The 15,411-nt window shown below is 36.9% G+C and overlaps 1 protein-coding gene across 3 annotated transcripts; it reads right to left on the bottom strand.

The window, feature by feature from the left end:
* Positions 1 to 214: 214 nt before the first annotated feature.
* pfkfb3 (6-phosphofructo-2-kinase/fructose-2,6-biphosphatase 3) lies at positions 215 to 8,769 on the bottom strand. 3 transcript variants are annotated; one of them, XM_056260450.1, is made up of 16 exons: positions 8,517 to 8,769; positions 6,288 to 6,416; positions 6,016 to 6,112; positions 5,787 to 5,853; positions 5,632 to 5,706; positions 5,494 to 5,550; positions 5,246 to 5,370; positions 4,954 to 5,161; positions 4,541 to 4,687; positions 4,347 to 4,451; positions 4,135 to 4,264; positions 2,816 to 2,878; positions 2,655 to 2,719; positions 2,379 to 2,558; positions 2,198 to 2,220; positions 215 to 983 (listed from the first exon to the last, which is right to left on the bottom strand). In XM_056260450.1, the coding sequence occupies exons 1-16, from the start codon at positions 8,596 to 8,598 to the stop codon at positions 977 to 979; spliced, it is 1,560 nt and encodes a 519-aa protein (XP_056116425.1). In that variant the 5' UTR covers positions 8,599 to 8,769; the 3' UTR covers positions 215 to 976. The 3 variants fall into 3 exon arrangements, with proteins under 3 accessions (XP_056116425.1, XP_056116424.1, XP_056116423.1); XM_056260448.1 differs by lacking the exon at positions 215 to 983 and adding an exon at positions 1,353 to 1,518; XM_056260449.1 differs by lacking the exon at positions 2,198 to 2,220.
* Between the last annotated feature and the right edge of the window lie 6,642 nt (positions 8,770 to 15,411).

Here is a 15,411-nt window from a genome sequence, read left to right as displayed (position 1 = left end):
AAAAAACGTATTAATTTCATTCAAATTTTGTTTTTTTTTAAACATAATTCTCATAGTAGAATGTAAAAAAGCAGGTCTGGCTTGATCGCTCAAGCACTAGGCACTCTAGGGAATCAATCAATGAACGGTATAAAAATGTATCTGATATGCGTCACGCCATAAAATACATTAATTATAAACAACAAATATAAACACTTTCACTTTGTCCAAGATGCATAAAACACCCTGTTTTTATAACCTCGCACAGTGACCTTGTCGCGAAACACACAAAAAAACACTCACAATCCATAACACAAATCATCTGAAACTGCAGTGGACAACATGAGAACTTTTAAACAGCCTTCAAAACTGAGCAGCATAAAAAAATGGTAAGATTCATTGTTGCACTCAGAAGATGCAAATAATCTAAATGTGCAATTATAATGTGCAATTAATTTGCAGCATATCTTTGAAAGTGAGTGCAGAATAGACATAAATCAGCCCGCAAGCATCTGCAGGAGATCTTTGGTCTGTTTTAGTGTCATCCTTCAAAGTTCAGGGCATATTCTTACCGTCAGTGTTAAAAAAAAAACTAGCCGAGACTAGAATAAAAACATCTACAAGTGGTATCCTGTTATGTAAACAGGGAATAGTGTCCAAAAATGTGGGGGTGGTTGACAACATCACTTAGCCGAATGTTTAATCCCTGCCACTGGGCTCTGATTTCTCTTCATACACAAAACACACAGAGAAAACATCAATCTCCATACTGGTACAAACCAAACAATACGTACATTAATCATGAATTCATAGACGAATAGAAAAACCCAGGTGGCACTCAGTGTCCATTTTTTTGGGAGAAGGATGCACACTCCTCTGTGAGAGGAAAAGAGGAAGCAGCTTGGCAGGAAACTCGTCCGCGTTGAGTAAAGCCATATAGCCGAACAATGTCACAGGCAGAGCTGAGGGGGTTCGTGGCACTCCATAGAGCATTTTTTCAGGTTCTGCGGAAAAAAAATGATGCAGAACATTCGGTTAATTACTGAACAGTTGGTCTACTCAAGCTAGCAGCTAGCCAGCTAATAGCATTTAGCAATTAGCATAACAGAAACTTGCTATTATCGTTATACAAGTCTACATGGAATCTGCACGCTCACATATTTTCAGAGAATTCGAACAACGAATGCAAGCTCTACATATTTTACACGCCTTTCGCGTTTGTTTATTGAATATTTTGCTAATTTGACCCTGTTTACACCTGGTATTTTGTAATTGACATGTTTCGGATGGTTAGCAAGCACTAAATGTAAGTACCAGATGTTCATACCGGTTATAAAACAGGGTGTAATTCTACCTCCATTTCACACATTTTACCACATTCAGATGTATTCTGCAGGATTTCTGTAGATTTAGTCCCAAAATCAGTTCTTATTCACAAATTGCTATACTATTTAGCTACTCTACATTATTAGGTTCTGTGAGCATTACCTCTGAAAGAGCAGCACTGAAACCACTTGTAGGTAATGTAAAAAAGTGCGTCTTTAAGCATGGAAAAGATGAGCAAGAGACAGACTGTGACCATTTGTAGAACAAATGAGAAAGCTGGTATCTACATGTTATGAAGATATAAACATGAAGTGGTGTGTAACTACTGTGCTTGTGTACATGTATTTCTTCATCAATACCACATTTAAAGGACCCATATTGTAAGATTACAGCATAATCAGTTATAATTTGGTTTTACGTGGCCATTTTCCACCCTCTCTTCTACCCTTTTAGACTTATATATGCAAATAAGGTTGGTTATGATTGGTTAATCTTTATACCATGGTTCACAATAACGTTCATCAGGGCAGGCCAAGTTGTAAAATACTGAATAGGTAATGTTATGTAAATGAAGGTTGTCTTCTGTTAATGAACTTGAGACATCATAATCACAAAGACTTCTGATTGGCCCCTTTTTGTAGCGTAATTTCAGTAAATAACTAAGTGACATTTGCACTAAGATATAGTTTGAGTTTGACTGGATGTCAACAACGAAAGATATGAGAAATGTTTTCTTGTTGCGTTTAAAAGTCGATACACCGATTTAAGAAAAATCCATTATACTTTATGGCCCATTTAAGGATGTGGCACAAGTATGTGAAAGTCAAGTTGGAAAGGTTCGACGAGGTGAAATTATTTAAAGAAGAAAGAAACAGAAATAGGAAATACTTACAGACAAGCTTCACTAAGCCAGTGCTGTAGCACATAAAGGTGAAAGAGGAAGGATATGGAAGGAAACAGGAAGAGAATATGAAAGGGCGAAGCATGAAATGATTAATATGTCACTATAGGGTTATGATGAGAGTGAAGATATGACACAGCTTATAGATTTATGACCAGTAACTGTGGCTCACCTGTGTGGACAGAGCGAGTGTGGTGTGTGATGTTGAACACAGGGTCAGCTGGGCGGGCGTCACTTCTCTGATGGTCGGGTCATCTAGACCCTCAATGCGAGGCTTTTTATTGGGTTCAGGGCTGGTGAGAGGGGTCACACTGTTTCTCCTTATCAGAGTGCTCGGGCCTCTCTTCACCTCCTAGAGAGAGAGAGAGAATACAGAAGAAGATATCAGAAGCTGAAATGGTACATCTTTTGTGTGTATGTATATGCACGTGTGTGAGTTTGTGCTTACCTCTGGTCTGTCTCTATGCGTGTTCACTGCCTCCACATTCAGAGAGATAGATTCAACCTTGCACCCTTTAAAATACCAAAAATAACACAATTAGTTAGCGTTATACTTTTCAATATTATTCAGATTAGATATGTCAGAGATAATAAGTTAAAAAATCGTACCATAAGCCACTGGGGTCAGCTTCAGGATTGTGTGGAGTGGACACTTCAGGTATGGCATCTCATCTGCCAACATGAAATTAAAGGTTAGTATGATTGCACTTTGCTCACACTTTAGAATAGAGTCCAATTCTCACTATCAACTACAACTTGGGCTCAAACTCCTAATTACTGCTTATTAATAGTTAGTAAGGTGGTTGTTAAGTTTAGGTATTGTGTAGGATTAAGGGATGTAGAATTTAGTTATGCAGAATAATATATGCTTTATAAGTACTAATAAACACAGACAATATGAATAGTAATATGCATGCTAATAAGCAACTAGTTAATAGTGAGAATTGGACCCTAAACTAGTGTTACCTGCACTTCTACTGAGGACGGAAAAGTGTCAGCTGATGAAGATGACGGGGTGAATTTAAAGGGATAGTTCACCAAATCTGACTTTTTCTTTCATGAAACACAAATAGAGACATTTTGATGAATGTTCATGCTGCTCTTTTCCATACTAGGAAAGTTATTGGTGCTGTCGCACTAAAAAAAACAACCAAAACAACATAATTCAAGTAGTCCGTATGACTTCTAGGCTGGTTGAATAAAATGCTTAGACTAATCTTATATCTGACTTTTTTTTTATTTAAGCCTGGTCATAACAGCTACATAAAAATGTAGATCCCCCTAATTTGAATCTGAAAAAATAAGTCTAATTACCCCTTGGCTAACTGCTAATTGGTAAGACTAGTTCTTAGGACATGGTCTTAACATAGAAGCTATGTTTATGCAACTGGCCCCTAAAGTCATATAATAGCTTAAAAAAAATTTAAGTTGTTTTTCAGGAAAAAAATCAAACCTGACCACTGTGGAAAAACAAGTGTGCTTAATTGTACTGAATGTGCACTTGTAGTGTACTTCAAATCTTAAAAATACATAAAAAAAAAAAAAAGAAAGAAAATATTTATGAAATAAAAGCTAACAAGTATACTTAAAGAGAGCACACTTTTACATTTAAAGTTAATATTTTTTAAATGTTCTAAATTGCAACGTCATTGCAAATGTACATGACACACACGTTTCAATAGAGATGACATTAAAGTATATTTTTGCAGTGAACCTACAAATGGTTTCAGAAGTCATTTGGACTACTTTCGAAGCTCAACAGCACTCCCATTCTCTTCAACTTCCACTTCCATTAGTGTGAAAAAGAGTACGTGGGACAATATGCTGAACTTCTCCTATTGTGTTCCATTGAAGAAAGAAAGTCATATGAGTTTGGAATGACTTGAGCGTTAGTATTTCTGCATGATCTATCGATTAAAGAATCTCACCTGCACTTTTATCCAGGAAGTAGGCGAGTAGGCAGCGCATCACAGCCTGGTGACAGATGACAAGAACGTTCTCCTGTCGTTCCAGTTCCATGATCAATGGTTCAACCCGCTGAACCAAGTCCTGATATGACTGGGGAAACACAAGCATTTCATTAAAGGACACTTTCTTCTACTTTGTCATATTCAAATGAAGGTGTTTCATCTGTTTGTACCTCTCCGGAAGGGTAGCGGTAGTAGTATTTGTCCTGATCTCTCAGAGCAAACTCTTCTGGAAATCTCTCCCTTACTTCTTCATAGGTCATCTCCTCACACATACCCTGCAGACACCATACACACGTTTAACGGGAATGGAAATCGAGTAGCGTAGCCCAAAAACCAAACCAGAGATGCATGCTGGAGAACTTACTGCATCAATCTCATTCAGGCCTTTCCATTGCTCGTACGGCACATTGAGGGCCTCGGCGGTTTGGATACTACGACGCAGATGGCTCGTCCAAACCTTCAAGTCCTTCAAGTTCTGCTCCTCCACAAAGTTAGCAAGAGCTCCTGCAAACTACAGAGTGGGACGATTTATTATTCCGGGGAGTTTGGACAAATTGGACACATGGGTAATTTAGCACTCTGTACAAGAACACACTGTTTTTAAACTTTACAAATACCATCCTTGGCACCAAACTGAGCTTCATGGCAGAACATGACTGTTTATGAAGGCTTGTGAAGTTATGTGTCATTTCATAACGAGGCAAGGGCTATTTAAAAGTAATTACCCAAGTCGTACCTTCGTACTGCATTCTTTTCCGAGATTTAAGAGCATAGTACCTTTCGTCCACGTGTAGACAGCCCAGAGTCTCCGCCCAGTCGGCCCTGCAAGTTGTGTTGGCTCTCACCGTGACGGCACAAATAAATAGACCGCGGCTGCACGTGGATGTTCATCAGGTAGTAGACGATCCGACTCTGGATGTGGTCTTGAATACGGTTGACCAGGAATCTGCGACCGACGTCTATCACTTTGATGAAAGACAAATTCCTGAGGATAATCAAGGAAAAGTGGTTAAGCCTGTGATATTAAAGACACAAAGTCAGCGCCAAAGAAAGTATAAAGGTAGTGTACCTGTCATATTGGTCAGGGTCAAGCGGTTGATAGTTCACTCTGTAACATTCAATTCTTTTCTTAAAGTCCTCCACGGCATCCGTCTTGTTGCAATCTTGGTAGTCAGGACATGACACCTTCACTTCCTGTTTAGGGATTATTGTAATGTTCAGAGGTTTTGCAAACTTTATATACAAAAAGGCTTTGATTATTACTAGTTATCTGACGAAATACATATAAGACTAAACTATCTTTATCATACGACTTACCAAAATATTACAGGCGATTACATTTGGGTCCTCACAAACAGACTCAATGAAGAAAATCTGCAAAGTACATTTGTATTAGTGGTCTTCTTCATCACTGTAATTGTCCTCAAAAGCAATCTTCCAGAGAATACGACTGACCTTGAAGCCATTTTTGGCACCAAACTCCAGGATTATATCCCGCCGCTCTCTGGTTGTGTTTGTAGCATCAAAAACCTGTGGAAAGATATGGTGGTGATGATCTACTCGTCTTTTAGCGTGTCTAAACTGTTTATGCATTTGCGGCAGATACTTACAGCCACTTGACCTTCCTCTTCAGTGAGATAAATCTTGACATCTCTCAGAGCGGCCAAAGCACACTGCCTGGGGACAAAACGAAATGAAATTACTGTAGAAATCCATTTATATATGGATTACTCAATTAATATTACTCAATATATATCCATAAAAATTCCTCCATCCATAAATGATTTGAAGAAGAATTGTGTGTAGTATGGCATTGTGTAGCTTTAGCACACAACTCACTGTCGAATTTTTACAGCATCCTCATTGTCTGATTTGAAGAAGTCGTAGGAGCTGAAGTGTTTCACCGCTTCTCGACGATACTCGCCAACGTTAAAGACTACAAATACACATATTCAACCATTAAGAATTCATGCAAAATGTTACTATTGTGTATAGGTGAAATAAATAAAGCAAATATATAAATATATTAATTTAATATTAATTAGAGTGATAAAAGTTTATATTTATTTCCACTGCTGCTTTTTGTGATATATTTTTGGGTATTTTTGTACCTTTTGTGGGAATACCAATCCAGTTGAGGTAGCGTGTGAGTTTCCTTGAGATGTAGGTTTTGCCCCGTGCAGGAAGCCCGACCATCACTATCACCGTTGGAGGGTTTGCCAGGTGGGGGCCTCCATGTGCTGAAACGCAAAGATGAAGTGAAATACATGGTCACACTTTCCTGAAACAACAGAAATGCAATTAGCCTAAGGGTTTTAAAGGGTATGGACGCTTTTTCAATGTCACTCCAGTGTGTGCCCGCTTGATTTCTCATCACGTGCCTGGGAACCTGTTAGCGACCCTCCTCGCCAGCCAATCAAACAGCACGGGCCATGTGCGCACAGAAGCATTTTAAAAACTAAACATTTACTACACTTAAATGCACGTGCACATTCCACGCCGCCAGCAGAAAGACGTTAACCGGGTCAGACCAAGATAAGTCTCACTTTCTCGTACACACACAGACATATAAATCCTCTAGAAAGTAAATGTTTGTGAGTATGTCTTATGTTTTGTGGCAAATTAATTTCCATTAAACTTATGTATTTACGCAGTTGTGCATTAGGCTAGGATTCAAGCAATTTCGTATATTTTGATTGTGTTTCTACTTCATCATATCATTTATGGGTTAGAGTGATCCCTAACATGGAGTGAGAAAGGACACAGCTGTTTTTCCTCATTGGATTATTGATGTCCATTGGCAGGTGGCCACGTGAATGGGCAGTGTGAACCAGAGGAGTCGGGGTTAATCCTTCAGAAGATCCTCAAACTCAGCTCAGTCAGCAGAGACAATGATCTTATTAGGCTTTTGTCCACGTACACTGAGCAGACAGAAACTGCTCATGTGTAGGTCATGATTCACCCCAAAATTAAAAGAAAATTGTATTAAATTATATTAGTATATTTTTTGAAGCCTATTTTTAGAGCTACTAACATTTTAGACATGTGTTAATGTTATTTGACATTTAAGGATGTTTAACCCCAAATTTAATGTGTGTGTGTGTGTGTGTGTGTGTGTGCTTAATTATATTTTGGGGACAAATTTGTACCCAGAAGTGACCAAAACCTAACAAATCTCCAAAAACCTCCCTTTAGGGCCGTCTGGTATAAAATTAAAGTAAGTTTTTTTTTAAAAATGTAAAAATGCAGAACGTTTTTTGTGATGGGTAGGTTTGGGGGTCGGGTTAATGTAAGGGGATACTATTTAGATAATCCATTTAGTAAACATGTGAGTGTGTGTGTGTTTATAATTCTCATTATTCGTTATGTTCTCATTATATTCTGCAATATATTGTAAAACAGATATTAAAAAACACTGTTCTGGATCCTATGTTTTTTCATTAAAATCTGCATAAATTCAAGGTATTACAAAAATACTACCATGCCAAATAAATACTTGTACAATATATCATTAAATAAATGATTAAAATCAGATTATTTTGAATAATGAAATGAAAATGCTAATTAAATGAAATGCTATACTATATTATTATTTAGACGAAATAGAGCTCAAATTATTATTATACTTCTTGTAATTGTTCACTTTCACACATCCACACACAAAACGTGAGTTCTTCTTGTGTATAGGGCTTTTAAATATTGCAGTAAATGATGCCTAAGGCCACAGTGACATCATTGACGCAGCAGATATTAAAATGCACGTGTAATGACTAATTCATAAGCATCTGCTACAGTCATCATGCTCACGCCAATCGCAGGTAAATATATTCGACTAATCATAGCCCACAATGAATGAAAAACGCAAAATTCCCACATTCCTGTCGAATCCCCACTCAGAGCTTGATTCAGTGCACGATGTCGTCATCAGTGTACCATTGAGTAAGAAAGTCTTTACAAAGGCGAAGCTTGAGGGTTTCCATGACAACCAAATCACGCGAGGCTCTTAGAATCGAGAATTAAGAATGTGTAGAACCAGTTAATTCTGTTGTCATGGCTACCCGAAGACCATCACTGTCACTGTTTCAATGCACACGAAATGAAAGTGCTCGCGACAGTTAGTAAGTCACATGTTCATTTATATTAACCAAATATTTCACTTTATTACATGTAAACAGCGCTTTACCGTTGAAAATAATAATATTAGGTCTTATACCACTACTACTACTACTAATAGTAGTATGTATGCCCTATCTGCAGAAACATTATGGCATACTGGACAGCAGTTTTGTGCTGCTCACCATTCTTTAATATGAAAGAAAAAGTGAAAATAATCTACTTACGTATGCGGGGCATTGAAGGTTTGTCATCCTTAGAGGGAATCCAGATTTTTTGGATCCTGTTTTGAGTCAGTTCCCTTGGCATTCCTTTAGGATGGAAAAATATCAGCAAGAAAACTGCGGCAGGAAACACCGGCTTCGGGAATTCCAAAACAGAATGTTGTTTAGTTGAGAGAAAATAAACAAAAACGTAAGAATTAAGATGCTCTTCTTTTGTAACTCTTCTTCTTTAAAAGCTGTTTGATTATTTGCATCGGTTATAGGCTAATGTAGAACACCACTTCTCTCCGCTTTCCGGTAATCTCACATCACGTCTCTCATCTTCTGCGCTTTAAATACGGAACCGGCAACACGCGAGGGTGACGTCACTGCGGAGGCGCGTCTATCAGTGAAGCGCGTTCACGTGCGCCACCCGGCGGCCAAATGCAAAACATTGGTTAAAATAAATATACACACAACTATGCTGTTCGTGTTCATCCATGCGTTTTAATAATACGAAAATTATTATTTTGATATTACATTATTGTTTTCTGGATGCTAATGATAGCCTCGGATAATAGTAAAAGGGAAAGAAAGGCATGTGCTCAAAAGCATTAAAGATGCAGGTCACGCATCGAGTGGGCATCCCCACACATGCCTACGTGCGGGGAGTCACTGCATCAATCCATCAATCTTCATCCATAAACCCCTGAAATAACAGCAAGCACCTTCAAGCTGTAAATCATTGGCTGCTTGTTGATTTTTTTTTTTGAAAATTTCCCTTATTAAAACTAGGCCTATTGTAACGGTCAGTTGTAATTGTTAATTGTAAAATTATATTGTATTTCCGTATCTGTAAAAAGGTTGTTAGTTTTAACTTATGAATTAAAAAGAAGTCAAATCGAATTTTATTTAGCTAATGAACGTGTCATTTCTACGTTTATTGACTTGTAGGACATTTACAGCAACCGTGATTTGAGAGAAATCAATGTTTGCAGTAGCCTACGCTGTTTTATTCCCAAAATGTATTTTTAAAAAACAGCCTAAAAAATTTAATTAAAACTTTCGAAATAAAACTTCTAAAGCCTAATGAAAGTTCCCCATCATTGGTGCATTAAATAAAATGTGACGTTGCTGAACATCGTTTCGTTTCATTAGTCTACATTATTTGAAGGTTGCTTTGTTGTTGTTTTTTCCTTTTAATAGGCTGTTGCAACGCTCGTGAGAGGGAAGGGAATCATAGGCTATATGCACGTATCGAGAAAAAGGACTGCGATGCATTTAATCCTCTGATGTTAAAAAAATAAAGCCTTTGTTGGGTCTGAGATCTTCACTAAAATGCCGAGCTGTTGGTGACTCGCACATCTGCACGTACAGGATGAAAACTGCAGGAGTGACATCACTGTGCCAGCCTCACTACTCTCCTTAAGCAAATATTACTGCGTTAAGTAGGAAAACATGACAAAAAATGACTTTTTTCGAGTCTAATTCTCACAGTTTTTCACGTGACCAATGTTTAACGTTTTAGTATCGGAAAACAATTCTTCTATCTAATCCATTCTCTTAGAGAAATGCGATACCAAAAGAAAGAAAGTTAATTGCAAGTTATGTGAGAACAGGTTGGCTTTTCCTCAAGCTTAATGTCACTTTCTTGTGATTTCCCAATTCCCACTCTTAAGCCTTTGTAACTTACTGCACAGTGAGCCTGTTTCCATTTGGCTGCTGTGCTGACCCAGTTCCAGATAGCTGTCTGGCTGAGCTCTCAAAGATGTTTTTAGCTGCTTGATATTTGCGGGCACTCTGAAATGAATATCCTTCTAAAATGTGTATAGTTTTTTTTTTTTTCTTTCGTGTTTGCTAAGACAAGCAGAAAAAAAAGATTTAGGGTACATTAAACTTCCGCATTTCTAGGATATATGAATAGGGTAACAAACAAAGAACAATGCATTTACTTTTAATTCGTAACAAGTTTAGCATGTGCAGAATGATGATGCATCAGCCAATATGTTATTATAAGAAACATTTTCTCAATTAGCTAAACTTTTACAGAATGTAATGACTTTTGATATTCTTATTATTTTTTAAAAATACATTTTTAAAGTGTCAAATGTAAAATAGCCTACTAACTAAATTCTATTTAAAATTGAATTTTGATAATTTAGTTGAATAATTGAATAACCGATGTCAACTGATCACTTTTTACAGTGCAGTATAATAGATTAATCTGAAAGGTAAAATTATTCTGAGACTTATATATGAATATCTACACATTTAATTGCCCATATTTTAATTGAAGATACTCATAATACCAACACTATGAATGCAAATTAAACGATTTCACTCGACTATAGGTTTTTTTTGTGAAAGCAAAGATGTCTGAAATGTACATCTAATTCATGGAAATATTAAATAATAACCCCGTTAATTAAAATAAGTATTACATTTAAAAATAATAACACTATAACAACAGGCTTTCTGTGCCAATTCTGAGGGGGTCATCTTACCCCAAGGGTCTAATTTTATCTTTTTTCTTCAGAATAAAAACTGTAACTTCCACAAATCTAAAAACATGAATGTGTCCACAAATCCCTCATTAACAAATAAACACAAAAATATTCAACATAGTACATCACTAGATAATTTTTGTCCAGAGACACAAAAACCAATCCTCAAAACTGTTTCTAAAAAAAACCTCATTTCTTTCTCATTAATGAGGACACTCTCAGACAGCTCCACGCAGGAGATTATACTACTGGAATTTGGGTTAACTCTCATAGCGGTAATGGCTTTTCATTCACTGCTAGAGCTGTCATTTAACTTATACACAAAATAACACATCATAGAACATGTTTCATGTGAGATTTTGAAATTTAGACTTATAAAGAGGTTGTAATTACAGAATCATATTTGTTTAGATGCATGAAGCAGGCATGTAGGCCTACAACAAGAAATTTAAGTCTCAAGTAAACACTAAACAGTACACAGGTGTCTTGGGGTTCACAGTGTGAAGTGTTTTCCGACTCGCTTATAGCGAAAATAAAATAGCAGGGTGAGAAAAGCAAGTGTGACGCAGTGATACTGATGTTGTCCCGCAAGCGGATTCACTCTTCGCAAGGATAAGATGTCAAAACCAGGAATAGACCAGCAGAGAGAACATGAAACACACACACAGTAAAGTGTACACATTTACACACACACATTTTAATGTTATAGTGCAACGAATTAACCTTTTATTAAAGGGAAAAAAATTATTCTCTTGGAGAGCCTTTGAGATTATAATTTTTTATCGGAAGTGTACATGGAAATTAACTTATATGGTTGTGCATATTAATGAATGTAGTGTTCAGGTGTGTTTTTATGGAACTCCCCAGACGTTACTGTACAGTGATTAAAATAGAGTCATGCATTATAAATTAATTTCGCAAGTTAATGTGTAGGGAATCACTTCCCAGTAAACAGGGTTGAGACTGGTGCCCTGATGTGCTGTTTACTGTAAACGGAACTAGTAACCCAACACCTCTAATCTCACACAACACGTACAAGCAGTGTCTGCCAATCAAAAACAAACAGCAAGTAATCAACCTCCCTATAGCGTAGTTAAGCATATGCAATGAACAGGAGATCAAAGTGTGAAATAAAGGCTATGACTTGAGACTTCATTTAAGGGATACTTCACCCAAAAACGTAAATTTTGTCACTATTTACTCACCATATCTGGTTCCAAACTATATGACTATTTCTTCTGTGGAACACAAAAGATAAACTGTTTTTGTCCATACAATGAAAGAGAATTGGGTAAAAAAAACCAAAACAGACATGAGAAACAAAACACCAAGACATGAGACAAAAAAAAAACAGACGAGACAAAACACAAAGCACTGAGACGTGAGACAAACAAAAATACTGAGACACGAGACAAACAAAACAAAACACATGAGAATCAGAGACATGAGATAAACAAACCAAGAAACACAGACATCAGAAAAACAAAAATGAGGCATGAGACAAACAAAACACTGAGACAGATAAATAAAACAAAACACTGAGACATGAGACAAACAAAACACAGACACGAGACAAACAAAACACAAAACACAGACATCAGAAAAACAAAACTGAGGCATGAGACAAACAAAACAAAACACTGAGACAGACAAAACACAGAGACAGATAAATCAAAACACTGAGACAAAACACAGACATGACACAAAACACTGACATGAGACACACAAAAGAACAAAACACTGAGACATGAGACAAAAAAAAACAGACGAGACAAAACACAAAGCACTGAGACGTGAGACAAACAAAAATACTGAGACACGAGACAAACAAACCAAAAAACACAGACATCAGAAAAACAAAACAAAACTGAGGCATGAGACGAACAAAACAAAACAAAACACAGAGACAGACATCAGAAAAACAAAACTGAGGCATGAGACAAACAAAACAAAACACTGAGACAGACAAAACACAGAGACAGATAAATCAAAACACTGAGACAAAACACAGACATGACACAAAACACTGACATGAGACACACAAAAGAACAAAACACTGAGACATGAGACAAAAAAAACAGACGAGACAAAACACAAAGCACTGAGACGTGAGACAAACAAAAATACTGAGACACGAGACAAACAAACCAAAAAACACAGACATCAGAAAAACAAAACAAAACTGAGGCATGAGACGAACAAAACAAAACAAAACACAGAGACAGACAAAACACAGAGACAGATAAATCAAAACACTGAGACAAAACACAGACATGACACAAAACACTGAGACAAAACACAGACATGACACAAAACACTGACATGACACAAAACACTGAGACAAAACACAGACATGACACAAAACACTGAGACAAAACACTGACATGACACAAAACACTGAGACAAAACACAGACATGACACAAAACACTGACATGACACAAAACACTGAGACAAAACACAGACATGACACAAAACACTGACATGACACAAAACACTGAGACGAGACACACAAAAGAACAAAATACTGAAACATGAGACAAACAAAAAACAAAACACTGACGGCGCGTCTGAAATCGCTTACTGAGTACTACATTTGAATTTGTACTTCGCGACCGTTAAAAAAAGTATGTTCTATATAATATGACCGTGGGTAGTATGTAATCCGGACGTGTCCATCGAATGAGCACTTCAGAATCTCGCCGGAAGTAGTAGGTCATCCGGGGACTTTTCGTCTACTGTTTTTCGAATACTATTTATTCGGACATACTACTCTGTTGGCGTACTGTTTTCGCATATTATATAGTAGCAAACAAAACAAAACACTGAGACATGAGACAAACAAAATAAAACACAAAACATGAGATAAACAAAACAAAAAACTGAGACATGAGACGAACAAAAACCACAACACTGAGACAAACAAAACAGACAAAACAAAAAAAACCACTGATACATGAAACAAACAAAAACAACACTGAGACAAACAAAACACTTAGATATGAGACACAAAACACTGAGACGTCAAAACAAAAGGAAAAGAAAAACACACAAAAAACATTTTTCATAAAATGTTCTTGTGTTTTCCACAGAAAAAAGAAATGCAAACAAGTTAGGAACAACATGATGGTGAACAGTGCCCTTAATTTAAGCATTTTGCCAGGTAAAAAAAAAAAGAAAAATGAAAATTGGGCAAACCTAAAATAGTATGTCATTAAGCTGCAAACCACCAAAACTGTAAAAAACTGTAAATATCCACCTCTACCATTATTTCCCCACACATGCTAGGATGAATTAAGGTGTGTGGCGACCATCTCATTGGTTGGAACTGGCAGTAATAAAGCCAGAAGCCTTTGTCCTTATGAAACCACATATTACATGCCTTCATTCAAAGCCCCCATGACTTTTCCAGTTGTTCATGATTTAGTGAATACGGGTTAAGGAAAAATATAAAAGTTTTTCTACCCAATAAAATATTTTAGAGCTTAGCTTAACTAGAAAAGTGCATATTAGCTTTAACCATTTTATTAATTTATATGACTTTTCCAGGTCTAGAAATCACACTTTTAGAATTGGGCTACCTCATATATCCAGGTTTCATGTATTCATATATTCTTAAAAGTTTACTGAGGCCTCCTAGTGGGCCCAGACCCCCTGGCTGAGAACCACATTTAGATAACTCCTACACTGAAAGTCTATGGCTTTTCCAACACAGTTAAACGGGAACGTGTAAATATGTTGAATTGATGCAGATTCATATGAATTAATTCATACTTTTTTTTTATCATCAGCTCTCGCCACAATGAGGGGTGGGTTTAGGGCTGGAGCAAATCCGTACACAATTGCACACTTGTAAAATAGATACGTTACTGTGTGATCCGGCTGGATTTTTGCAAAAAAAAAAAAAATGTATGCACCAGAAAAGTATGCCTTACTTCAACAAGCAGCACGATTTGAACTACTGTTTCATACATGACCGCAACACAAATATGAATAGGATCTGGGGTTTGATTTTCAAACCCCTAACCATAAGTATGAACAATTGTAAATTTCAAAAAGTACTAATCCAAACAAAGCCATAACCCATCTACAATGGTCCGTAATACCTTAGCACTTTTACACCGCGTACCGGCTCAATCCCCAGTGCTGAACTTGTGACCTGAACAGCTCAACCCTGTTCTGACATGTTTCAGACTCTCTGCTCATATAAGAGTCATTTGATGAGGATCTGTTCTGTTTGAGTCAATCCTCATGGAGTTCAGTCTATTCTTTACTTTATTCCCCAGCACCTTCGTATTGCGTAAGTGCGTCCTTCTCACCAAACCAGAACATCACACCATCACTGACCCAGTCTAACACACATCCGCACACATTCTGCATGAAAATACATCTGATAATACACACGAATATTATTTAT

This window comes from Rhinichthys klamathensis, unplaced genomic scaffold (genome assembly GCF_029890125.1).
Source record: "Rhinichthys klamathensis goyatoka isolate OS25496 unplaced genomic scaffold, OSU_Roscu_1.1 h1tg000176l_1, whole genome shotgun sequence".
NCBI classification, from domain to species: Eukaryota; Metazoa; Chordata; class Actinopteri; order Cypriniformes; family Leuciscidae; genus Rhinichthys; species Rhinichthys klamathensis.
This window is presented reverse-complemented; position numbering and strand designations above follow the sequence as displayed.